The sequence below is a fragment of the Micromys minutus genome, assembly GCF_963924665.1.
Source record: "Micromys minutus genome assembly, chromosome: 2".
NCBI lineage: Eukaryota > Metazoa > Chordata > Mammalia > Rodentia > Muridae > Micromys > Micromys minutus.
In genome coordinates, this window is record NC_137971.1 from 21,883,108 (window position 1) to 21,909,612 (window position 26,505).

Below are 26,505 nucleotides of genomic sequence, written 5' to 3' on the forward strand. Positions count from 1 at the left end.
ATCCACTTATCAGTGACCACGTATTGCTCTTTTATGACTGAGTTACCTAACTCAGGATGATAATTTCTAGATCCATCCACTGGCATGCAAATTTCAGGAAGTTGCTCTTTTTAATATCTGAGTAATATTCCATTGTGTAAATGAATGACATTTTCTGTATCCATTCTTCTGTTGAGGGACATCTGGATTGTTTCCTGTTTCTGGCTATTATAAATATGGCTGCTATGAACATAGTAGAGCATGTGTCCTTATTACTTGTTGGTGCATTTTTGGGTATATGCCCAGGAAGGGTATAGCTGGATCCTGTATGTCCAATTTTCTGAGGAACTGCCAGACTTATTTCCAGAGTGGTTATACCATCATGCAATCCCACCAACAACGAAGGAGTGCTCTTTTTCCTCCACATCCTCCTCAGCATCTGCTGTCACCTGAGTTTTTGATCTTAGCCATTCTGACTGGTGTAAGAAGGAATCTCAGGGTTGTTTTGATTTGCATTTCCCTGATGACTAAAGATGTTGGATGTTTCTTTGGGTGTTTCTTGGCTATTCAATATTCCTCAGTTGACAATTCTTTGTTCAGCTCTCTTCCCCATTTTTTAATAGGGCTGTTAGATTCTCTGGAGTCTAACTTCTTGTATATATTGAATATTTGCCCTCTATTGAATATAGGATTGGTAAAGATCTTTTCCCAATCTGCTGGTTGCTGTTTTGTCCTCTTGACAGTGTTCTTTGTCTTACAGAAGCTTTGCAATTTTATGAGGTCACATTTGTCAATTCTTGATCTTAGAGCATAAGCCACTGGTGTTCTGTTCAGGAAAATTTCCCCTGTGCCCATGTGTTCGAGGTTCTTCCCCACTTTCTATTCTATTAGCTTCAGTGTATCTGGTTTTATATGGAGATCCTTGATCCACTTGGACTTCAGCTTGGACAAGGTGATAAGAATGGATCAATTTGCATTATTCTACACACTGACCTCCAGTTGAACTGAAAGAGTTAAAATTTTAAGCTAGCCCCACTAACCCTGCCTTGAGGACAAGTAAGTCTCAAGGCTGAGAATAAAAATCGCAGACCACCTGGTCTTGATAAGGTCTGGCTCTGCACTCCTGAGAAAAACTAGTTTGAAGGTCAGTGTGCCCCAAAACAGGGTGATCTGGAGTTGAATCATATCCAAAAGCTGACAGAGAATGCCAATTTGAATAAACCAATGAAATTGCTATGTGCCTGCTGCTAACTGCTTATGTAATTTTCCCTATAAATATGTCCCCCTAATTGAGCTGGGGGGTCGACTCCTCTATCAACTGCGTGAGATATGTGTTGTCCCCAGAGCTCTGGCCTCCCCCGCCCAACCCAAATAAACCTCCAGCCTGATTGCAGCAAGATTGGTCCTCTGTGAGTTCCTGGGTTCACATTCTCCTGGTACTAGAGTGAAGAGCTTCCCCAATTCAGGGGTCTTTCAGTACCAGCACCATTTGTCGAATATGCTGTCTTTTTTCCACTGAATGGTTTTAGCTCCTTTGTCAAAGATCAAGTGACCATAGGTGTGGGGTTCATTTCTGGGTCTTCAATTCTATTCCATTGATCTACCTGTCCATGTCTGTACCAATACCATACAGTTTTTATTACTATTGCTGTGTCTTAGTCAGGGTTTCTATTCCTGCACAAAACATCATGACCAAGAAGCAAGTTGGGGAGGAAAGGGTTTATTCAGCTTACACTTCCATATCGATGTTCATCACCAAAGGAAGTCAGGACTGGAACCCAAGCAGGTCAGAAATCAGGAGCTGATGCAGAGGCCATGGAGAGATGTCACTTACTGGCTTGCTTCCCCTGGCTTGCGCAGCCTGTGTTCTTATAGAACCCTGGTCTACCAGCCCAGAGATGGCACCACTCACAATGGGCTGGGTTCTCCTCCCTTGATCACTAGTTGGGAAAATGCCTTACAGCTGGATCTCATGGAGGCATTTCCTCAACTGAGGCTCCTTTCTCTGTGATAACTCCAGCTGGGGTCAAGTTGACAGAAAACCAGCCGGTACACTCTGTAATACAGCTTGAAGTCAGGGATAGTGATTCCTTCAGATGTTCTTTTATTGTTGAGAATAGTTTTCGTTATCCTGGGTTTTTTGTTATTCTAAATGAATTTGAGAATTGCTCTTTATCACTCTATGAAGAATTGAATTGGAATTTTAATGAGATTGCAATGAATCTGTAGATCGCTTTTGGCAAAACGGCCATTTTTACTATATTAATCCTGCCAATCCATGATTAAAGATTTTTTTTTTAACAAAGGGAGGATCAAGCCAATTCCAAACAACTGATATCAGACTAAAGAAAAAAACATTAAAAGAATACCAAAGGTCCACTATACAATTATGCAAAGTCCAATGTCTGTTACATTTCAAAAGTTAAAAGAGAAATAAAGCACAGAACTTAAGAAGAAAAGTCTATCCACAGAAATGTCACTGGTAGCAAAATTTTATAACAAAATGATAATTAAATGTATTTTTGTTTGCTTGTTTGTTTTTGTCTTTTGGGGTTTTAGGGATGTATTTTGTTTTGTTTTGTCTTGTTTTTTTAAAGACATGGTCTCTACTATGTAGCTCTGACTAGACTCAAACTCACAGAGATCCACTTGCTTCTGCCCCTTTCCCCCCTACTACTGGAATTAATGGTGTGTGCCATTATACCTGGCTCAAAATACTTTTATAAATATAACATATACATACACATACACAAAAATATCACCAAATGCTAAGAAACTAAAGAACCAAAGTAACTTTCCTTTTTAAATCCTTCCAATTTCAGAGAGAACCCACAGCCTCACTTACAACAGATGCTGACCACTGAGATACACCTCTATCTAGCACCCAAATAAGCTATTCATAGATGAAAAATATAATCTCAAACTTTAGAAACATAAGGTAAAATTTCCAGATTACATAATAAAGAATAATGTCAGTGACTTTAAATTAACACTGTAATAAGAAACGAGGGAGGTAGTGATATGGCTCAGCAGTTAAAAGCACTTCTTGTTCCTGCATAGGACCTGGGTTCGAGTCCTAGCACCCAAACAATAGCTCACAACCTACCTGTAACTCCAGTTCCAAGGGATCCAATGCCTTCCTTTGACCTCTACAGGCATCAGGCACACGTGTGGTATACATATAAACACAGAGGAAAAATATTCAAACATATAAAAATCTTAAAACATAAAAATAGCTGGGCAGTGGTGGTGCACACATTTAATGCCAGGACTCAGGAGGCAGAGGCAGGCAGATCTCTCTGAGTTCAAGGTCTTCCTGATCTACAAAGCCAGTTCCAGGACAGCCAGGGCTATGATACAGAAAAACCATGTCTCACAAAAACAAACAAACAAAACACAATAATAAATAACAAAAAGAAAAGAAACAAAGTCTAATCATTTAGCAATTAGAAAACTACACATGCAAATACAAAACACAAAAGGGAGAAAAGCACACCAAATCATATCATAATCCAACTGAGGAAAGTAGAAATGAAAAATTACTAAAGTACTCAAAGAGAAAAGTAATTACTGCCAACATACCAACACTGAAAGAAACATTAGAGGACCTTCCAGCAGAAGGAAAATGAAAATACACAGAAGTTGGCAAGAGAGCATGAAAGTCCATGGAATAGAGACTGGCAAAGTATTCTAACACTTTTAACACAGTTACAAGACTAGTGTTTGCAGTCTTAAATTATACTTTTCACTGCAGCCTCTGTGCTTTAGAAACAACTGATCAAAATAAGTATTAGATCCAAACTTTTATAACATGTGTAAACAATTGGCTTACTACTTAATTCTAAGTTGTGATGCTGACTTCTCCAATTAATCAAACATGAAATGTATAATAGGTATTCAGTTATTAAAATACAAAGCTGAATCAACCATACAATAAAAATCCTATCAATCTCTGTTGTTATTTTATTTTTGGCATAGGGCCTCAATGGAATTTTTCTCTATTGACTGGGTTGACCTTGAACTGAGAGAGGTCAGCCTACCCCTGCATGAGTGGCACCACACTTAGCAATCTTTGATATTTTGAAGAAGCAGAGAGAGCTTCCATACGATAACTGCTAGGTAACTTGAGACAGGAAGAAACTGGCTTCTAACCCATTCTTGACAAGAACATCTTGAGACATAGTGACCATGAACAGTTTAGGCCCAGGCAAGGTAGTGCATGCCTTTAATCCTAGGAGACAGAGGCAAGCATAACTCTGAGTTTAAGGCCAGCCTGGGACAGAGCAAGTTCCAAATCCAGGTGTGGTGGAGGCCTACCTTTCTAAGGACTCTAGAAAGAGGAAGTGTCTGTTCCTCATCGGCTTGCACCTGCCAGCACATCTGGATCCTACTTCTTCAGGACTCCAATTATACAGAAGACCGAGGGAAACACCTGCCCTCATGGGACTGAGCAACTGCTACTCTTGGACTTCCCACTCACAGCTGCCCATTGTTGGGTTAGTTAGACTGCAGACTAAGTCATTAAAATACATTAATATAGAGAGACATTCCATAATTTCTGTGACTCTAGAGAACCTTGACTAATATAGAATCAGGTTTTTTTTAGGTTTTGTTGTTGTTTTTGTTGTTTACTTGTTTTGTTTTTTAAAAATTGAAGAGACACATCAATATATTAAATTTCTAGATACATATTCCTTAAGGTTGTCTTAATTTCTTGATTTTTAGTTAGATTAGTAGAGGAAAAGGCAGACACAAAATAAACAAAAAGATGATTTTTATTTGCATGTGTACAGTATTTGAAATCTTCTAAAAGAGATTTCAGATGATGAGATGATATATTATTGCTCCATCTACAAAGAAAAGTTTCAACCATAAAAGCCTATGCAGTGTAGGAAGAAATCTATGCACTCAGTGCCTCCAGATGCATCTAAAATAATGGAAGCAAGAGAGGAAAAGGAGGAACTGATCAATCACAGGTTTCCTTAAGGAAAACAAACAAACAACAACAACAACAAAAAACCCTCCTCACATCATCCCTTCTTTTCACGCAGGAGGAAGTTTCCAACATCAACTCCATGCTGAAGATTCATTTTGATATGTCTGTGTGAGTTGATGTGAACACTGAGTGTGTAGGTGCCCACAGAAGCCAGAGGGCATCGGATTCTCTGGAAGTACAGTTACAGGTAGTTGTTGTAGCCATCTGATATGGGTGCTGGGAAGAATAGGTTCTCTCTAAGAACAAGGCTTGAGTTTGTGTTCTTGGATCATCTCGATCAAAAGCACTTTAGAGGAGAAAAGGTTTATTTCCTCTCTAAAATGCTTAGCCTGCCTTCTGATACAACCACACACTCAGGGGTATCACTGCCCACTGCGCTGGGCCCTCCTACAGTAATTACTAAGAAAATATCTCACAGACATGTGCACAAGCCAGTCTGCTAGAGATAATTCTTTAGTTGAGGTTCCCTCTTCTCAGGTGAGTGTTCTCATAGACGGTATCCCACAGCTAAAAAAATAGCTGAATTCAAAAGGAAGCCAAAACTCAGGAGTTAGAGGCATGTGGATATCTGTCAGCCTGAGGCCAATCCCGTCTAAATAGTAAATTTAGGCCAACCTGTATTATATAGTGAGACCTGGTTTCAAAATAAAAACATGCTAACTTGAAACTGTCAGCATCCACAACAGAAAAACAAGCAAACAAAACCTACAAAATTACTAAGGCCTCTGCTCCAGCTTCTCCGCCTCTGGCTGGATAGATGGTATCTGACCTAAATCTATCAGAAGGCACTGTGGGAGAAAAAGGCTAGGTGTTCCAGTTGGTGCTCAGGCTGTACCCAGGGATTACCATCTGGCTTTATCCTTCACAACACTAAACTTTCATTTACCTCAGTTCTCTACACCTATTTTCAATTCACTGATGTAGAGATAAGCAATGGGTAATTAAGCATCCCCATATCCCAGCGCCTTTAAAGATACAGTTGGTTTAATGACAATAATATAAGTCACATAAATCATTCCATTCTAAAACAGCCTCATTCAAATTTAAGGAAAATTCATTATAGCAACTCAAAGCTGAATAGAACAGAGATCACATTTAATTTCTAGGTTACAGATGAACAGATACATAGGGATGAAAAAGCTCCAATACTTACTCTAATAAATTATTCTATTAATTTAAGATCAACAGAATAAAAACAAGAAAAGTTCTTTTTCAGGTGCTTATACAATTTCTGTAGGCTGAGTTCATACACAAATACAATGCACAGACTATTTTCAAGCCAATTTCAACTCATATTATTTCAAGAAATTTGTGCAGGCTGTCACAAAGGATTAAAGAAGTAAATATAGGGGCTAAAGAGTGGCTCAGAGGCTAAGATTTCCCCCTATTTGTTTATTTTACTTTATGTGCATGCATATTTTGCTTGTATTTGTGTCTGGTGCCTGCTGAGGCCTGAAGAAGGGATTGAATCCCCTGGAAGTGGAGTTATAGTCATGAGCCACAGTGTGGGTGTCAATCACATGGGTCTATTTTCTTCAGTGGAAGGAAATGAATAACACCTAGTCACCTAGAATGCCAGAGTAAAAACCTGACAGTCTCTTTGCTCTTTTATGAGCCAGCCTTCTGGACACCCCAATATCCTGAACACTGTTCTAATTCTGAGCTTTAGCTCTCGAATGAACAGAACACATCCCTATGAAAGAGACCCCATGTACTTTGCGTCCTCCCATAAGACTTAGATTCTTAAGCTTATCACAGATCTGTCTCTAGGCCCTAGATCTGGGCTCTGTTTATCAACCAATAGAATTCATTCTTACTGTAAAGGTCACAAGTTCCATGTTTAAATGTATAAGGAAAATAAAACAAGAGGGTCAGTTTCAGGAGGCCTTAACCTAGTGCCCACTAAAATGGCAGTGGCCTGAGTTTTCATTCTTATCTCTCCCTCTACAATCTGCTTTCTTGCCAGTGGAAATTCCTTCAGGAACATTTTAACATAAGTGGAGGGGTGAAAGACATCCACCTAGACAAATGAATCAGTCCAATCAACTATGGAGATCAACGGGTAATCGTATGTCACCTACAGGTCATTCTTAGACTCAAATCTATCCAATTAAACAGTTGTTTGAGGGCTCTCTTCCTGCTGCCTTTGATCTGGATGCAGAACTCTCAGCTCTCCAGTACCATGTCTGCCTACACATTACCATGCTTCTTGCCATGATAACAGATTAAACCTCTTAAGTGTGTAAGCCAACCCCAATTAAATGTTTTTCTTTATAGGGGTTACCATGGTCTAGTAATAAATTTCATAGCAATAAAACCTTAACTAAGGAAAAGAAAGTTGTTTGGAGACCACCATTTTTTTTGTCTTAAATGTTCTTTTAAGTCCAGCCATTCTTCTTCTTTGAAAGCATCTACAAAATAGTCTACTTTTGCTTAACTTCAGATTTTCTATGTTCAACAAGGTAACAGATGCAGACCAGCAAATGGCCAGATGCCAGGGAAAAGATAAAAAAAGAAAACCAAAATTATCAATAACAAAAACATACCCAGGAGACTCAAAGAAAAAAAAACAGATAAAGAAACAAATATTATTAATTTAGTAAGTATATTTTTTTCTGGAAAAAAAAAGTCAGACATTATTCTGAATAATAGCAGCACTGTAGACACTACAAAAATAGTCAGAGATGGAAAGAATTTAAGATGTTTTTCTGCCATTGAACAATAGATTCTTGCTGGGGATTGAACCCAGGGCCATCCACATTCTAAATAAGAATCCTACCCCTAAATGTTGTCCAACCCCTAATTTTTAAAAATTATATTATTATTTTGTTTATAAGTATTTTAACTGCATGTGTCCATGCTTGGTGCCCACAGAGGCCAGAAGGCCTTGAGCTAATTACAGATGATTCTGAGCTGCCATGTGGGGTGCTGGGTATTCAGCCTGGGTCCTCCCAAACAGCAGCCAGTGCTCTTAACCACTAAGCCATCTCTCTAGCCCAAGAACAAGTTCTAAATAGTAGTAAATGAGCTGGTTGACATCCAGTAGTTATATAATATAAAAGGCAAAGACATGTATACCTTAAATACATATTAAACATCAAAACCAAAATAATTCTCTAAATAATACTTGCCATAAAATAAAGAACACTGTTGAAATAAAAGCAAAAGAACATGCTGGTTTTAGTGGTAGTGGTACAGTTCTAAGATTAAAATTTGTGTGTATGTGTGTGTGTGTGTGTCTATCTGGCTGTGTTTGTATGTGTGTCTCTGTATATCTGTCTATGTATGCATGTATGTATCTTCCAGTCTGACCACAAATTGTGTTTTCATCTGATGCTCCTACCTCAGCCTCCTGGATAAGGTATACATCATCATTCCTGAAAAAAAATAAAGGTTTTATTTTATAATGGCTGGTTGTGGTAGTACATACCTTTAATTCCAGCACTCAGGAGGCAGAGGGAGACAGATCTCTATGAGTTTGAGACCAACATGGTCTACATACTGAGTTCCAGAACAGCCAGAGCCACGTAGTAAGACTGTACCGATAAAGCCTGAACATCACTGTTTTCCTTGTTTTAGGATACATGGCGAAGCATGCCTATTATTCCATCACTGGGAGGAACAGCAGGAAGATACTGAGTTTGTGGTCAGCCTGACTTAAATGAGATTCTATCTCAAACAAAACAAATAAATCTCATCCTGTATTTAAGTTCTATTTTAAGTGAAATAGTAAAAACAACTAAATCTAAGTTTAAGTAAAATAATGCACCTAAAGGTCACTAAATACTTACGATGGCCGGTCCTCAAGAATCAGGGCAGTGGTAGAAAGTGGCTCAAACTCAAAATTCTTACGTCTTGAAGACTGAGGTGGTACTTTACAGGTCCGCCCTGTTCGTGCTTCATACTCCTAGGGCAAATAAGGATATAATTTATGTAGAGATTTTCCTAATTTACATTATGTATTATTAAACCTATGCTATTTAAGGGCATTATACGGGTTCTAAAATATGAATAAAACAAATAAAATCCCTTTTTATTTCCTAGGAGAGCCTAAATTATGAGTTAATATTATATAGTATATTAGACTGTCAGGAAAGGAGGACAGAAGTGCTGGACAGATAGACTGGGGAGGTCTCGGGCCCTTTGTCTCACTGCCCTCAGTACCATGTAATTAAGCTTTGAATAATCCACAAGCAGATGAGCTTTCTTTCTATACCTTGGCTGAGTGACAGAAATGATGAAACAGGATGCAGAGAACCAAGTGCAGTGCCTCAAAAGAGCTCTCTAAAGAGGACAATGAGGTTCTAACATAATGAGGGTTTTAGAGTTCAGGCTTTCATGAGTCTAACTACCACAGATATAGACACTTCAAGAGAAGAAAGCCTGACCTTATGAGTATACCTCTCTAATTTTAAACATTTTACCGATACGTGGTATACAAAATTATAGTGTAAAACACAATACACTTCACTAAATTAAAACCTTGTTATAATGTTTCTTTAACTCACTGAATCTGATAGTCTATTAAGAGATACAATGTTAATATACTCTTTGAAGAATCTTTTAAATTTCTCCATTTGAGCATTTTTAAAGACACATGTACTATTTTATAAAATCCATTCACAGAACTTAGCAAAAAATTAGTAATAAGTTTATTCATTTATAATTTCTATGATTCATACATTTTCCACTTGCTCCAAAAAAAGCCTGAAGATATTACTCAGCAGCTAAAAGCACTTGCTGCTGTTGCAGAATGTAAGATCCAGCACCCATGGTGAACAACACACAACCACCTGCAGCTCTAGCTCCACTGGTTCTGACAACGTCTACTACACATACACATACATGCTCATCTCATGTGCACACACACAAACAACTTGTGAAAGTCACCCAGCAACACAGAAGACACTAATTTATATAAAGAGAGTTAAATATTTGTAAGGTGTTCAGAAGTTTCATTCACTAGTGCTTAGCTACCATAGCCCATAATCTTTTTACATGATATTTTTCCAACTCAGAGAACTTTTCTCTAATGAGTCATGATGATCCAACATATGAACTTCCTGTGTCCGAGGAGATAATGATAACTTGGAATTTCAGAAGAGAACTGCACATAGTAAAAAAGTGCCATGGACTGGAGCTGGAGAAGCACACGGTGGAAGGAGGGAACAGACTCCATCACATTGTCTCGGAACCTCAACATCTATGCTATGAACATTTGTGCAAATACACACATACTGGCCCACAGATCTAGACACAGGCATGCATACGAATGTGCACACATGCACACATACGTACAGACGGTATGTTTTAAAGGTGATACAGAGTTGGGCATGGTGGTTAAAGCTTGTAATCCCAGTACTTAGGAGGTAAAGGCAGATTTCTGTGAGGTCCCAGGCAAATCAGAAAAAGATCCTGAGTCACAAAACGAATAAAATATAAAAAATAATAACTATTCAACATATGGTGCTGCTAAAAGATATTTCTTCTCTTTCCTCTCTTCTCTTTCTTATTTTCTCTCTCTTCTCTCCACTCCTCTTTCCTCCTTCTCTTTCCCTCTTCCTACTCAACCCCCCATTTTTGACAAGTTCTTACTATGTAGCCAAGATGTTGGGATTTTAAAAACATATGCCACCATGCCAGGCAAAATTTGGTTTGTTTGTCTAAAGCTGTTGTTTTTTTGTTTTGTTTTGTTTTAAATAATGTGTCAGTTTTGCCTGCATTTGCTCTCACCATGTGCTTGTAGTGCCTGTAGAGGCCAGGAGGGGGCGCAGAACTGAAGTTACAGATTGTGAGCCACCATTTGAGTGTTGGAAATCACAACCTGGTCCTCTGGAAGAGCAGCCAGTGCTCTTCACCACTGAGCCATGTCTACAGATCCAAGGTCTCTATTCTTAACACATTAACACATTACACGGGCTCTGAGTAATACTAAGACCCTGTGGAAGCAGAACGACAGACTGTCCGGATATAACTTCATGTGCATATGTACAAGTCTATTGTTTCCGTTTCTATGCTACTTCCAAAACTTTCTAATCTTCTAACCCTAACCTAAGGACTCTTCGCCCTCTACTCTATAGCCCTTAATGTCCCCTACAGACTCACATGCAGAAAGACTTAGCCACAGTCAGCTGTACAGTGTAAGGGGTCCGGACTGTAGGAGGTGGGGCTAGTAGGCATTTGTTAGGTCACTGGGGCCATGCCCTTAAAGGAGCAAATGCTGGAGATCTCCCCAGATGCTGCTGTGAATTGAGCAACTATCTTAAAATTTTCTGGCCTATTATCTCACAATGCTCTCTCTCTCAGTTTTATACCATTTTATTTATTTTTTATGTGTGCGTGTGTGTGTGTGTGTGTGTGTGTATAGGTGCATGTGCAGGCATCACTGCATCAGTTTTCTCCTTCAACAATGTGAGTGCTGGGGTCAAACACAAGTTGATCAGGTTTGGCAACAGATGCTTCTACCCACTGAGCCTTGTCAGCAAAGCAGCTTTGATCACAGGTTCTCAACCAGTGTCTGTCTCACCACATGCCAGAAGTGGAGACAGGTTACTGCCAACTGAAACCAAGATCTAACATAAACTGCCTTTTGAGTTGATTTATGTGGGCAATACTAACACACTAGCCAGTTAACCACACACAGCTCATTCATGCTCACCAGTTCTTCAACTTCCTGTATCTAAACAGGCTTCCCTATCTGGTCTACCCAGTCAGTTCTCACGAGTTCACTACGGTATACAATTCATAGATCACATCTGTGGAAAATCACACAATTGTACTCTCATATTCTGAACACAATTTTACTAGTACACCCACTACTCAATATATTTCTTTCTTTTTTTTTTCCAAAGCCGAGGACTGAACCCAGGGCCTCATGACTGCCACTGAGCTAAATCCCTAACCCCAATATATTTATTTCTATACCAAGAACTTATTATACCAGAATATTATACCAGTCAATGTTTATCAACTAAACTATGCATTTCCTGAAGTGAAGGCAAGATGATAAGAAAGAGCTAGGATCAATTCAAGACATCTGCCATCCCAGCTCTGCTACAGAAAGACCTAGAGTTTGCTAACGCCACACATTCAGTTGCTAGCACAGCTAGATATTCTAACACAGTGCCTTGATTCTATAGCTGGAAAGACCTATCAGAATAAACAAGTAAAATATTACAGGAGCATCTTTTAAGAACTAAACCGTGAGGGCTAGGAAGATGTTTCCGTAGTTACGAGCACTGGTTGCTCCATTTCCAGCACCTACATGGCAGCTCACAACCGTAATAACTTCCATCTCAGGGGATATTATGACCTATTGTAACCTCCACAAACACTGCAGATACACGGTACACAGACATACATGCAGGCAAAACATCCATATATATAAAGGTCAATTTAAAAAAATATATCATATATTGGGCTTGAGAAGAAAAAAACAGGACAGTTTGGATTCTAATATAACTTGATTCAAGCCAGGAAAACTTCTAAGAAGATTTGGTCAGTTACAATGTCTTTCTGATGACAAGTTTTATTCCAAAATGTATAAATTAAGAGAGAGAGAAAAAAACATACCTACAGCTTAATTAAAATGTTAGGCACAAAATGTCAACACTGCCACCTTACAGTAGCCACCACGTGGCATTGTTAGCACAACTGTCTTAGGTCTCATCTGAAGCCAAACCTAATACAGAAGTCTGAGGGAATCTTTTAACATAACATTGATATTCAAACAACTAACGCTATAAAATAACAGAGTACTTTCAAACTACAAAGTATTTCTAAGACTCTCTTCTGATCATGTTTGACTCTTAACTTGTTTGTTCTTCTTTTTTCTTAATTCCTTTTATTTTCTGTTGAAGTTAATATTCTCTCTCCAACAAGGCTAAACCCAGAAGCATTTTTAATTCCTCTCCTAATATTTAACCATGAACTGTAATGAAATCTATGCATTCATAAATAGAAAGACAAAATATTCTATCAATTGTGAATTGATACACACAAAAAGGAAGCGACCACCCTTTCAGGGTGACAAAAGAGAAAGAAAGACATCAGCATATGTAATAAGTTTAAGGACTTTGCGGAAATAAACTCTCAACATAGCCCAGACTCTGGACAACTTAATCGTGCTGAAGAGCATTGATTTCGCAATATTTAGTCAAAGAACAACAACAAATGCGAAGACTTAAGCAAGCAAGGTTATCTTTTCTTGAAGACAGAATCTCAGGTAGGCCAGACTGGTCTGAACCCTGTCTCCTCACTGCTCACCGTGAGTACAGAGATAGCAGGCATGTGCCACCACACCAGGTTTATGCCGTCCAAGGCTTATGATACGCTAGACAAGTGCTCTACCATCCGCTCTACATCTCAGCCCAGAAATCAGTATTTTAAAACATTTTTCCTTGCTGGTCAAGTTCCATTAAAGTGATTTAACTATTTCATTTAAACTTCTTTCAAAGAATGGCACAGTACTGATGAAAAACCTAGACTACCATCCAAGACATAAATCTCATTTTCACAAGAAGGAGAGCAACACAGAAATAAGGCCTGTCACAAACACATAAACATTCATTTTCAACTGGAAAGCGCTGTTGGATTCAGAGGGGTACAGTCAGGCTCTGTACACACAGTGCTCATTGCATGCTCACCTGAGAGCACTCCCACTTGAGTTTGGAGGTCAGAGATGAACTATGTTCTAACTTTATCAACTTAGAAAAGCCAGAAATCCAGGTTAAGTGAATAACAATATAATTGAAATACTAGAAATTCAACTTTTAATATGGCTCACCAATGGTTCAAAAGGCCACAAGCAGGAATTTCATACCTGCAAAAGAACACACGTGATCATCCTCAAAAACCAATACTACCAATATTCTGGTGGCTCGGCTCAGGGCTTCATCACTAGTTACGTCATCTGCATCCGAGTGACTTGCTATTAGACTAGGATGCTACAACATACTTTATGTTTGCATGTGCCTGGCAGCCAAGTGCTCCACTGCTGTGCACGTTTAGGCTTCTTTGCTGCTAACATGGATAACACTAAAACTGACCAGATTTTTAATATAATTTACTAAATGAATAAAATATTTAACTAACTTTCACTTCACATATCTATAAAAATTATAAAAAACATGATGGTTAAATTTCACATACATAAAATATAAGCATATTATGTATGCTTTCATAAGTTATAGAAAAATGCATCTAGTATTATATATATAAATACTCAAATGCTAAAATGCTTACAAAATAAATTTAAATTTCTTAAGTTTTTTTATTTGTGTCTCTAAGAACATACATGTAGAGGTCAGAGGTCAACTCTCAGTAACAGTCCTTTCACCATACAGCTCCAGCAAATCAAACCCACACCACTGAGTTTGGAGGCAACACCTATACTCTCTATGTGATTATCTCACAGGCCACAGAAAGATTTAATAGGCTTAAAAATAGGTTGGGGGAAGTAGAATGAAAATATCATCCTATAATGTTTTATATTTCATAAAAATACAACTGTGTTACTTATGCCACTAATAATTACAGAAAAAAGTTTGAAAATCAAACCTTCAATTTCTATTTAGTGCCTTCATGTATAATCTTACAAGCACCTTTTCATTAAAAACAAAAGGAATTATGGCCCATAGACATTATATTCATACTTATGAATATGGCATCTCAGTTTTGAATACCTGGTTTAAATTATTCCGTAGGCTGGACAGAGCGCTCAGCTGAGAACACTGGCTGCTCCCCAGAGGACCTGGGCTTGATTCTTAGCACCTACATGGTGACTTAAAACCATCTGAAACTCCAACGCCCTCTTCTGGCCTCCACGAGAACAAGATGCCATGGGAACATGTGGTGCACAGCCATATATGCAAGCAAAACACTGCCACACATAACTTTTTAATTTAAAAGAATGACCCAAGGTGGCTGAGAGATGGCTCAGCAGTTAAGAACACTTGCTCCCTAAGAGTGTGTGTAGCTGTGCATGAGCCTGTCACTTGTGCTTGGCACCTACATCTCACTGCTTAGCCACTCGAAAGCAAGTGAGACATCTTTACAATTCTCAAAGATTTGTTCATGTGTGTATGTTTTTGAAAAGTGTTTCTGTATCCCAGAGAGATCTCAAACTCACTATGTAGCATAAACTTATGTTTCCTACCTCCATTTCCCAAGTTACTAATAATTCTTAGTAATAATTTTCATTCGACACACTCTAAACCAAATGAAAAAAGAAGTAGTTCTCTTTAACAAATAGCCACGTGTGGAGAATTCAGTAAGACTACCTTAGTAGAGGGCTAGCAATGTAGCTTAATCAGGAGGGTGCCTAACTCGGCTAACAGGCCCATGGATCCTGCCTGAGGGCCTCTGTCCTGCCCAAACCAGGGCAGAGGCATAAAGGTATCTAATCTCGTTGAGTACAAGGTGAAACAGGAGATAAAGGTCATACTGCATCTCAGTCAGCTCCAAGTCAACCTGGGCTTCATGAAATCTCAAAACAATATAAGAGTTTAAGAATATCTTAACAGGAGCTTGAAAGACAGCTCGGTAGTTTAAGAATACTTGCTGTTCTTTCAGAGGACCTACATAGTAATTCACATTTATAACTCCAGTCCGGGGGACCTAACACTCTCTTTTGACCTCCGTGGGCACCAGCTAAACACGCATTTGTATAGATATACATGCAGATAAAGCCACATATACACAAAATGAATAACTTTAAAATAATATCTTAATACTAAGTAAGCATTAAAAAATAATACACATATAGCCAGATGTGGTGGTGCATGCCTTTAATTCTAGCACCCAAGCTGCAAAGGCAAGCAGATCTTTGTGAGTTTTAGTCCAGCCTCATCTAAAACATGAGTTCCAGACTAGTCAGAACTATAAAGTAAGACCCTTTCTTTAAAACACACACACACACACACACACACACTCACATGTACATTTGTTTCCTATTTATTTATAGATAGCTTCAGCTGGCCTAGAACTTGAAACTCAGTATTTTCCCATGAGACAGCCTAATGTCCAAAGCTAGAATTACTGACATGTACTATTATGCTCAGATTTTATTTTAGTTTATTTGGATTTTAATTGTGTGTATGTGTGTATATCTATGTATGTCACTTGTATAGGGCTACCCTCAGAGACTACAGATGTTAAGATTCCATGAAGCTGAAGTCACAAGCAGTTGTGAGCCCTGATGCAGTTGCTGGGCATCAAACTTGCATCCTCTAGAGTATTAAGACATCTCTTAACTACTAAGCCATCTTGTCAGCCCTCGCTGCTTTTCATATTTAATTAGGGGTGTGTGTGTGTGTGTGTGTGTGTGTGTGTGTGTGTATCATGTAAATACAAGTACAGGTGTCCATGAAGTCTATAAGACAGTGTTAAAGTCCCTGGAGCTGGAGTTACAAGTCATTATGAATGAATCACTTGATGACTGCGAGAGAATGAACTCAGGTCCTCTGTAAAAGCAGTACACACTTTTTAATTGTGCAGCCATTTTCCAGCCTTCAGATATTATTTATATATAATATACCACAATTGGACAAATACTTATTGCATGCTATACAAACTCCTCAAATCTTGTTTTAGGATTAGACACTATTATCCCCATTTTAAATCCAATACCATTTTTAATATAGTACCCGGATTTTTCTCACATCAATCTGAGAAAAAACATTAACAATGATAATGCCATTGAAAAGTATGTAGTACTAGTTAATGTTAAAACCAACATCCTTGCTAACAGTTTACACGCTGCCTGATAACTGTGGGACTCTACTGAATTTACATCAAAAAGATGAACAACCCACATGTCTCCCCTGCATACCAAAGGAAGCAGGCATAAAGTTTGGGGATTATAGAACTCTGAAGCACCTGCACCTACACAAACTACTATTTTTAATTATGAAATTAATTAAACGTCCTTTTTTTTGAGACAGGGTCTTATAGCTCAGGCTGGCCTCAGGCTCCCTATAAAGCTGAGAACTTAAAGGCATGTACCACCTCACTCAGTTTATGCAGTGCTGAGAGATCAAACCCAGGCTTAGGCTTTTTATATGCTTGCTACCAAGCTCCCTACCAGCTGAGCCACACACGCTGACATGACAGTGCTTTCACCTTTGTTTTGGTTTATGACACGCAGTACTGCTGATAGGAACTTGCCAAGTTGATTAGATTGCTTTGAGTTTACTGCAGTCCTTCCTCTTTCCTTGCTTCCAGAGAGCTGAGATTTATAAAAATATATGCCACCCCATACCCAAGCAACTGTGCTTAAAAATCCAAAATGCATTACCAAGATAAAAATACAAGAACAAAAAACTATTACTTGGGAAGCAAAAGATACATTATTAACTCCTTAAATAAAGTTTTCTTTTTTTAATTGAACAACTTAATTTTAAAAAACAAAGATAAATGTACATACTTTAAAAGCATTTCTGCATAAAAGTATATGAATAAATTGTTAGTACCTGATTTTTTTAAATGTTTGATAGTATGCATTAAAATCTTACTAGTTACAATGAGCATAAAGTACATGTAAAACAAGATATAACCTAGAATTTGTCAAAGTTTTCTTGGTGTATAAAGATTAAGCATAATGATTTTTCTTTCTTTCTTTCTTTCTTTCTTTGGCCTTTTTTTTTCTTGAACTTCATATAGTCTGTAAGTTGTTTTTGGGATGTTCAGTCTTTGGATGTCTTTAGTGACTGGGTTACCTTATTCAGAATGATATTCGCTAGATGCATCCATTTTCTTAAGAATTTCATAAAGTCATTGTTTCAGATAGCTGAGTAGTACTCCATTGTGTAAATATACCACAATTTTGTATCCATTTATCTACTGAAGAACATCTGGGTTCTTTCCAGCTTCTGGGTATTATAAATAGGGCTGCTATGAACATGGTGGTGCATGTGTCTTTGTTTTATGTTGGAGCGTCCCTGGGGTATATGCCCAGAAGTGGAATAACTGGGTCTTCAGGTAGTACTATGTCCAGTTTTCTGAGGAATCGCCAGACTGATTTCCAGAGTGGTTGTACCAGTTTACAACCCCACCAACAGTACAGAAGTGTTCTTCTTTCTCCACATCCTCACCAGCATCTGCTGCCACCTGCTGCCACCTGAATTTTAGATCTTAGTCATTCTGATAGGTGTGAGGTGGAATCACAGGGTTGTTTTGATTTGCATTTCCCTAATGGTTAATGATGTCAAACACTTCCTTAGATGCTTCTCAGCCATTCAATATTCCTTAATTGAGAACTTTTTGTTTAGTCCTGTACCCCATTTTTTAATGGGGTTGTTTGATTCTCTGGTGTCTAACTTCTTGAGATCTTTGTGTACCTGGGATATACTTGTATATACTTCTATCAGATGTGGGGTTGGTAAAGATCTTTTCCCACTCTGTTGGCTGCTGTTTTGTTTTCTTGACAGTCTCCTTAGCCTTACAGAAACTTTGCAATCTCATTAAGTCCCATTGTCCATATTTGACCTTAGAGCACTAGTTCAGGAAATTTTCTCCTGTGCCTGTATGTTCTAAGATTTTCCCTACTTTCTTTTTTAATAGTTTCACTATACCTGGTTTAACGTGGAGAACTTTGATCCACTTGCACTTGAGCTTTGTACAAGGAGATAAGAAAGGGTCTATTTTCATTCTTCTGCATGCTGAGTGCCAGTTGGACCAACACCATTTGTTGAAGAGGCTGTGCTTTTTCCATTGAATGTTTACAGCTCCTTTGTCAAAAATCAAGTGACCATATATGTGAGGGCTCATTTCTGGATCTTCTATTCTATTCCATTGATCCACGTGCCTATCTCTGTACCAGTACCATGCAGTTTTAAACACAACTGTCTTGTAATATAGCTTGAGGTCAGGGATGGTGATTCCTGCAGATGTTTTCTTGTTGTTGAGGATGAATTTCGCTATTCTAGGTCTTTTTGTTATTCCAGATGAAATTGCACATTGCTCTGTCCAACTCAATGAAGAATTGGGTTGGAATTTTGATGGGGATTGCACTGAATCTGAAGATTGCTTTTGGTAAGATGGCCATTTTTAAAATGTTGATCCTTCCAATCCATGAGCATGGGAGATCTTTCCATTTTCTGAGATCTTCCTCAATTTCCTTCTTTACAGATTTGAAGTTTTTGTCATACAGGTCCTTCACTTGCTTAGTTAGAGTCACACCAAGGTATTTCATATTATTTGTGACTATTGTGAAGGGTACCTTTTCCCTAATTTCTTTCTCTGCATGTTTGTCTTTTGACTAGAGGAAGGCTACTGATTTGTTTGAGTTAACATTATATCCAGCCACTTTGCTGATCTTGTTTATCAGCTGTAGAAGTTCTCTGATGGAAATTTTGGGGTCACTTAAGGACACTATCATGTCATCTGCAAACAGTGATGTTTTTACTTCTTCCTTTCCAATTTGTATCCCTTTGATTTCCTTTTCCTGTCTAATTGCTCTGACCAGGTCTTCCAGTACTATGTTGAATACGTAGGGAGAGAATGGGCAGACTTGTCTAGTCCTTGATTTTAGTGGAATTGCTTCAAGTTTCTCACCATTAAGTTTGATGTTGGCTATAGGTTTGCTATATATTGCTTTTGTTATGTTTAGGTATGGGCTTTGGATTCCTGTTCTTTCCAAGACTTTTAATATGAAGGGGTGTTAAATTTTGTCAAATGCTTTCTCAGCATCTAGTGAGATAACTATGTGGTTTTTTTCTTTGAGTTTGTTTATATGGTGGATTACATTGATGGATTTCTGTATATTAAACCATCCCTGCATCCTAGGGATGAAGCCTACTTGATCATGGTGAATGATCCTTTTGATGTGTTCTTGGATTCGGTTTGCAAGGAGTTTGTTGAACATTTTTGCCTCAATGTTCATAAGTGAGATTGGTCTGAAGTTCTCTTTCTTTGTACAGTCTTTGTGTGGTTTAAGAGTGAGGCTTTTTGTAGCCTCAAAAAATGAGTTAGGTAGTGTTCCATCTGATTCTATTTTGTGGAATAGTTTGGAGAGTATTGGTATTAGGTCATCAATAAATGTCTGATAGAATGAATCTATGTGGACTTGGGTTTTTCTTGGTTGGGAGGCTTTTGATGACTGCTTCTATTTCTTTAGGTGTTATGGGATTATTTAGATGGTTTACCTGGTCCTGGTTTAACTTTAGGATCTTGTATATGTCTAGGAATTCATCCATTTCCTCAGATTTTCCAGCTTTGTTGAGTATAGGCTTTTATAGTAGGATCTGATGATTTCTTGAATTTCCTCGGTTTCAGTTATTATGTTTCCACTTTCATTTCTGATTTTGTTAATTTGGATACTCTATTTTTGCCCTCTAGTTAGTCTGGCTAGGGGTTTATCAATCTTGTTGATTTTCTCAAAGAACCAGCTCTTGGTTTTGTTGATTTTTTCATTGGTTCTTTTTGTTTCTATTTGGTCTATTTCTGCCCTAATTTTGATTATTTCTTGCCATCTACTCTTCTTGGGTGTATCTGCTTCCATTTGTTCTAGGGCTTTTAGCTGTGCTGTCAAGTTGCTGATGTATGCTCTCTCCAGTTTCTTTTTGGAAGCACTTAGGGCTATGAGTTTTCCTCTCAGTACTGCTTTCATTGCATCCCATAGGTTTGGGTATGTTGTGTTTTCATTTTCATTGAATTCTAGAAAATCCTTAATTTCTTTCTTTATTTCTTCTTTGACCCTGCTATTGTTTAACAGAGCGTTGTCTAGTTTCCATGTGTATGTGGGCATTTTGTTGTCTTTGTTGTTGTTAAAGACCAGCCGTAGACCATGGTGATCTGAGAGGATGCATGGGAGTATTTCAATCTTCTTATTGATTGAGGCTTGTTTTGTGACCGATTATATGGTCAATTTTGGAGACTGTGCCATACGGTGCTGAAAAAACGGTGTATTCTTTTGTTTTAGAATGAAATGTTCTATAGATGTCTATTAATTCCAATTGGTTCATAACCTCTGCTAGTTTTACTGTGTCCTTGTTCAGTTTCTGTTTCCATGATCTGTCCATTGATGATGGTGGGGTGTTGAGGTCTCCCAATATTATTGTGTAGGGTGAAATGTATTTTTTGAGCTTTAGTAGGGTTTCTTTTAGGAATATGTGTGCTCTTGTATTTGGATCATATATGTTATGGACTGAAAGTTCCTCCTGACAAATCTTCCTTGTAATGAGTAAAAAGTGTCCTTCCTTATCTTTTTTGATAAATTTGGTTGAAAATCTACTTTATTCGATATTAGAATGGCCACTCCAGCTTGCTTCTTGGGGCCGTTTGCTTGGAAGGTTTTTTCCCAACCTTTTACTCTGAGATAGTGTCTGTCTTTGTCTCTGAGATGAGTTTCCTGTATGCAGCAAAATGCTGGATTCTGTTTATGTATTCAGTCTGATAGCCTATGTCTTTTTATTGGGGAATTGAGTCCATTTATGTTAACAGATATTAAGAAATAGAAGTTGCTGTTTCCTGCTATTTTTGCTTTTAGATTTAGAATTGTGCCTGTGTGTCTTTCTTCTTTTGGTTTTCTTGCTTAGGTATTTTTTTATTTTTTTTATTAGGATGTAGTTTCCCTCATTGTATTGGGTTTTCCACCTATAATTCATTGTAGTACTGGGTTGTGTTCAGATATTGTGTAAATTTAGTTTTGTCCTGGAATATCTTGGTCTCTCCATCTATGATTGAGAGTTTTGCTGGGTATAGCAGCTTGGCCTGACACTTGTGTTCTCTTAGGGTCTGCATGATGTCTGTACAGGATCTTCTAGCTTTCATAGTGTCTGTTGAGAAGTCAAGTGTGATTCTGATTGCTCTGCCTTTATATGTTACCTGACCTTTTTCCTTTACTGCTTTTAGTATTCTTTCTTTACTTTGGTCACTTGGCGTTTTGACTATTATGTGTCGGGAGGAATTTCTTTTCTGGTCCACTCTATTTGGAGTTCTGTAGGCATCTTTTATGCTCATGGTCATCTAATTCTTAAGGGTAGCAAAGTTTTCTTCTACAATTTTGTTGAAGATATTTACTGTGCCTCTTAGTTGATATTCTTCACCCTCTTCTATTCCTATTATCCTTAGGTTTGGTCTTCTCATTGTGTCCTGAATCTCCTGGATATTTTGGGTTAGGAGCTTTTTGGCTTTTGCATCTTCTTTGACTGTTTTGTCTATGTTTTCCATGTTGTCTTCGGCCCCTGAGATTCTCTCTTCCATCTCTTGTAGTCTGTTGGAAATGCTTGCATCTGTGACTCCTGATTTCTTTTTTTAGGTTTTCTACCTCCAGGGTTGTCTCTTTTAGTGTTTTCTTTATTGTTTCCATTTCCATTTTAAATTCCTTCTTCAATTCCTTCATCTCTTTGGCTTTGTTTTCCTCTAGTTCTTTGATTTCTTTGAGTGTTTCTCTTGTTTCTTCTTTAAAAGCTTCTATTTCTTTATGCTTTTCTTCCCATTCTTGTTTAAAGATCTCTATCATCATCTTGAGGTATGATTTCAGGGTGAGTCTTCTTTTTCTGGAGCGTTTGGTATTCCACTGTTTGCTGTGATGGGAGAGCTGGGTTCTGGTGTTGCCAGGTTATCTTGGTTTCCATTGGGTAAGTTCTTTTGGTTTCCTCTTGCCATCTTGTTGTCTGTGATTATAAGTGGTCTTGTTTTCAGTGATTGGCCCCCATCTCTTAGCTGTTCCGGGCCTGTTTCCCTGGATCTCTGCTGTTCCCAGTAGGAGATGGCCTGAGCATTTGGTCCACATGCGCGGGCCCTCTGGGTGGAAACTGAGTCCCTATGGTAGAGTTCCTGCTCCCCTGAACCAATGGGGAGGGTCACTTTCTGTTTGGTTGGCCCAGACCTCTCTATGCCCCAGCTACTAGCAGCGCATCTCACCAGGCCTGCATCCCTGGATCTCCGCTGTTCCCGGTAGCAGATGGCCTAAGCATTTGGTCTAAATAAAGTTTTCTAAGATGAATAAAGATGAAAACTTTCAACATTTTTATAGATGCTGGCTATGTAAAATCTGGTCAATTCCATTTGGGCAGGAAACACAGAATTTGTTTGTTTTTCTGTTTAGTATTTATTTATTTATTTATTTATTTAGAGATGGGGTATCACTATGTATCCCTGGCTAGCCTGAAACTTATTATGTACATCAGGTTGGCTTTGAAATCACAGAAATCCACTTACTTCTACCTCCCAAGTGTGAATGTTGCGATTAAAGGGGCACAGCGCCATGCTAGGCTAGAAAGCTCCTTTTACACAACAACTGAGTTCTAGAACAGCTCAGGTTGGCCCACGTTCCCTGGTTTGCAGTCTCACCAACCTGAGTCCTGCACAGTGAGAGTGGTCACCTAAGCTTTGAGTCCCACCTGTTAGCTACTCAAGGATAACTAGGAATGTAAACCAGTGCCCCATTACCTTAAAGAATTTCCACAATCTTAGCATGTATTAGAAAATATTGTAACCTGTCATTTAAAAAATATTAAGACAGCTACAGAAGTACCTATAATTCCCAAATTTATATCTAGAAAAATAAAATGAAATAGTTAATTTTCAAGAAAATTATGCTGAGGAATGTTAGTGGTTAAAAGAGCTTACTGACCTATAGAGCACCCATCCAGCTTGCTTCCCAGCCCTGCACACAATCATCTGTAACTCTGGATTCAGGGGGTTAACATCTTTTCACTAATTTTAACCTCTGCTGGTGGGAGCCAAACACAATGCTATACTCACATACACAAAGGCAAAATATTCGTATACTTAAGATTAAAATAAATCTTTGAAAAAATAAGTTTTAAAAAAACTTTTAAGAAGCACTGGAGAGATATCTCAGCAGTTAAGAGCACTGACTGCTCTTCCAGAGGTCCTGAATTCACTTCTCAGCAACCACATGGTGGCTCACAACCATCTGTGATGGAAGCCGATGTCCTCTTCTGGTGTGTCTGAAGACAGCTATGGTGTACTTATATACATAAAACAAATAAAATAAATATTTTTAAAAAGCCTTTTAAGATAGAAAACAATGCTCTATTTGTGACAGGCCCCATTGTGTAGCCAATACTGGCTTGTATTCACAATGTATAAATTTGGGGTGACCCTGCCACCTTATACTCTCATGATCTCACCCCACAAATGAACAATGCTTTAAGAGCTCTGGGAAAGTTTCCAGTCATTTTGTACTTACCTGCTGAATAGTTTTGGAGGTTTTCTGAAGATTTTCTCTAGGAGGGACCTTACCAAATAGCTTCCATCCAGGAGCACTGTGGACAACTGATTTGAGTTCCTTTGTCCTTTTTGGAAAAAGGTTTCTGAAACACAGAAAATTTACATGAATTGTTTTCCATAGTCAGGGAACTATTAATTAATAATTTTTAAAGCATATTTATTTCCAAAGCAAATTTAAAATATTTTTAAATAAAAATTATCCCTAATACTTGTATAAATATTGCTTATAATAACTCAGTTAAGACTATCTGACTTATACAAATGTTTTAGTAGAATCAGTCATATAGATTTATTTGTTTTATTTTTAGGTAGAATATGATACTCAGGGTGACTTCCAACTGCCTATGATGACACTGAACTCCTGATCCTCCTGCCTCTACCTTCCAAGTACTAGGATTACAGATACATGCCCAGCTGTGAACAAAATTATGACAAGATTAACAATAAGGAAAAGTGAGAGCCATAAATTAAATACATGATTCAGATACTTGATTACAAAGGCCAAGAATCTGAGAGTTCAAGAGCTTAGACAATATAGTTTATACTTTTTAAAGATGCTTATTCTCTTTTGTGTGCATATGTCACGTGCCTGGATGTGTGCATGTGCATCATGAACACACAGGAACCTCTGAAGGTCAGAAGTGCACTGGGACTCCTGGGATGACAGCTATAGACGGTTGTGAGTCACCATACAGGTGATAAGAATCGAACCTAGGTCCTCTGCCAGAAAAACAGTTCTTAATTACTTAGCCATCTCTCCAGTCCCAGGTAATAGAATGTTTTGAAAATACTACTTAGTTACTTTTAGTAATACTTTAAAAATATTTGTAATAAAAGCACATCTACTGCTGCCCCACCATTAGTAATGCTTTTCCTAAAACAACTATATAACAAAGCTTATTGCAGAAAGGCTAGCATATAATTACAGAAGAAAATTCTCTCATTGAAAAATCTAAGAAAAAAAAATGCCAAGCGAGAAGGAAAGGGAGGGAAAGACAAGCAATTTCAAACCACAATTCATGGTCTATTAATTTTGCTTATTATTTGATTGATTTTCACTGTGTGTGTGTGTGTGTGTGTGTGTGTGTGTGTGTGTGTACATGTATGTGTGAGTGGGAGTCAGAAGATATCTTGCAGAAGTTGCTTCTCTATTCATTCTGTGGGTTCTGGAGGATGGAATTCAGGTTGTCAGGCTTGGCAGCAAGTACTGTTTCCCACTAAGGCATCCCATTTGCCCCAGCGGTCGACTCATTTGAAATGGTTGATATATGTGTGCAGTTTATTTGATATATGTGTGCCTCACAGCTCCACATTCATCTTTCAAAATATATTCTGTGGTAACAGAAACCTTTAAGCATTCCATTTTACAAAATGAAATTTTGTTCAGTTTTCTCAGTAGAGGGCACCAGGAGGGTAGTGGCTGAGACAGGGGCTTCCCTGTCATTTCTAGCAGCTGCACAATGGGCAGTGACATGGCCATGGCACATCCAGGGACATACGTCCAGACTGTGCAGTCCCTGGAGATGGCACCCCTGCATCGCTCTGTCCATGGACACTGACCCCAGCAAAGGCCTATTAACACCAATGTGCCAGTTCTCTCTTCCCTCCCAGACTCACCTGGGCTGTGGCCCCAGGCAATTCTGCCACTCTTCCCTATTCGTCCCGAATGGAGGAAAACCTCTGCACCGTACTTTATGTAAAGAACCACTGGAAGTGACACCAAGAGTAAAATTCATAAAACAAAAGTAATTTTGGGCTGAACTTAATCAAATTTAAATATCTACACTTCAAACACACCACTTCCACAAAGTAGACAGCATATGAAGTTCATGTCACCTCTTCTAACAAAGTTGAACGAAACTAGAAATAACTGAAGTAAGTACCTTAGAACTTCAGAGCTTCGTCAGCTTTAAAATAACCAGATAGAGAAGATGACTGATCTTTTTAAACATGAGTAATATACATAAACCAATCAGCGTGCCCTGCTCACTAGAGCAACCACTTCTTGTGGCAATGGGACAGTAGTCTTTGTTGCTGGAGTGGTTGAGCGGTACTAGGAAAGGAGTGGAAGACAGCCGCCAGACCGCAGCTCTGTGCATGGTGTTGGTCCGGGAGCACCCCAGGCCCTGGCACAGACATCAGTCTAAGTTTCAGATCTCACCCCACCAGTCGTTTGTGTGGATGTCGTTTATCAAAGCACTAAATGAGGCAGGGACCTTTGCGTTCCCTTTTTGAAACCAGAAGTGTAAGGAAAAAAAAAAAAACTATCATGTTACGAGCAGACCACAGAATAGAAACATGTAGCCATGTTAAAAAATACACTTTGGAAA

General features: G+C 38.4%; 1 protein-coding gene across 2 annotated transcripts in view; it reads right to left on the minus strand.

Moving 5' to 3' along the window:
• The window catches only part of TBC1D12 (TBC1 domain family member 12), an 82,374-nt gene that overhangs the window by 39,990 nt on the left and 15,879 nt on the right, over window positions 1-26,505 (minus strand). For both annotated transcript variants that reach the window (XM_080913585.1, XM_080913584.1), the window contains exons 2-3: window positions 24,135-24,258; window positions 8,767-8,882 (exon numbers count right to left, since the gene is read on the minus strand). In XM_080913585.1, coding sequence (XP_080769711.1) covers window positions 8,767-8,882; window positions 24,135-24,258 — 240 coding nt within the window. The remainder of the gene's footprint in view (window positions 1-8,766; window positions 8,883-24,134; window positions 24,259-26,505) is intronic.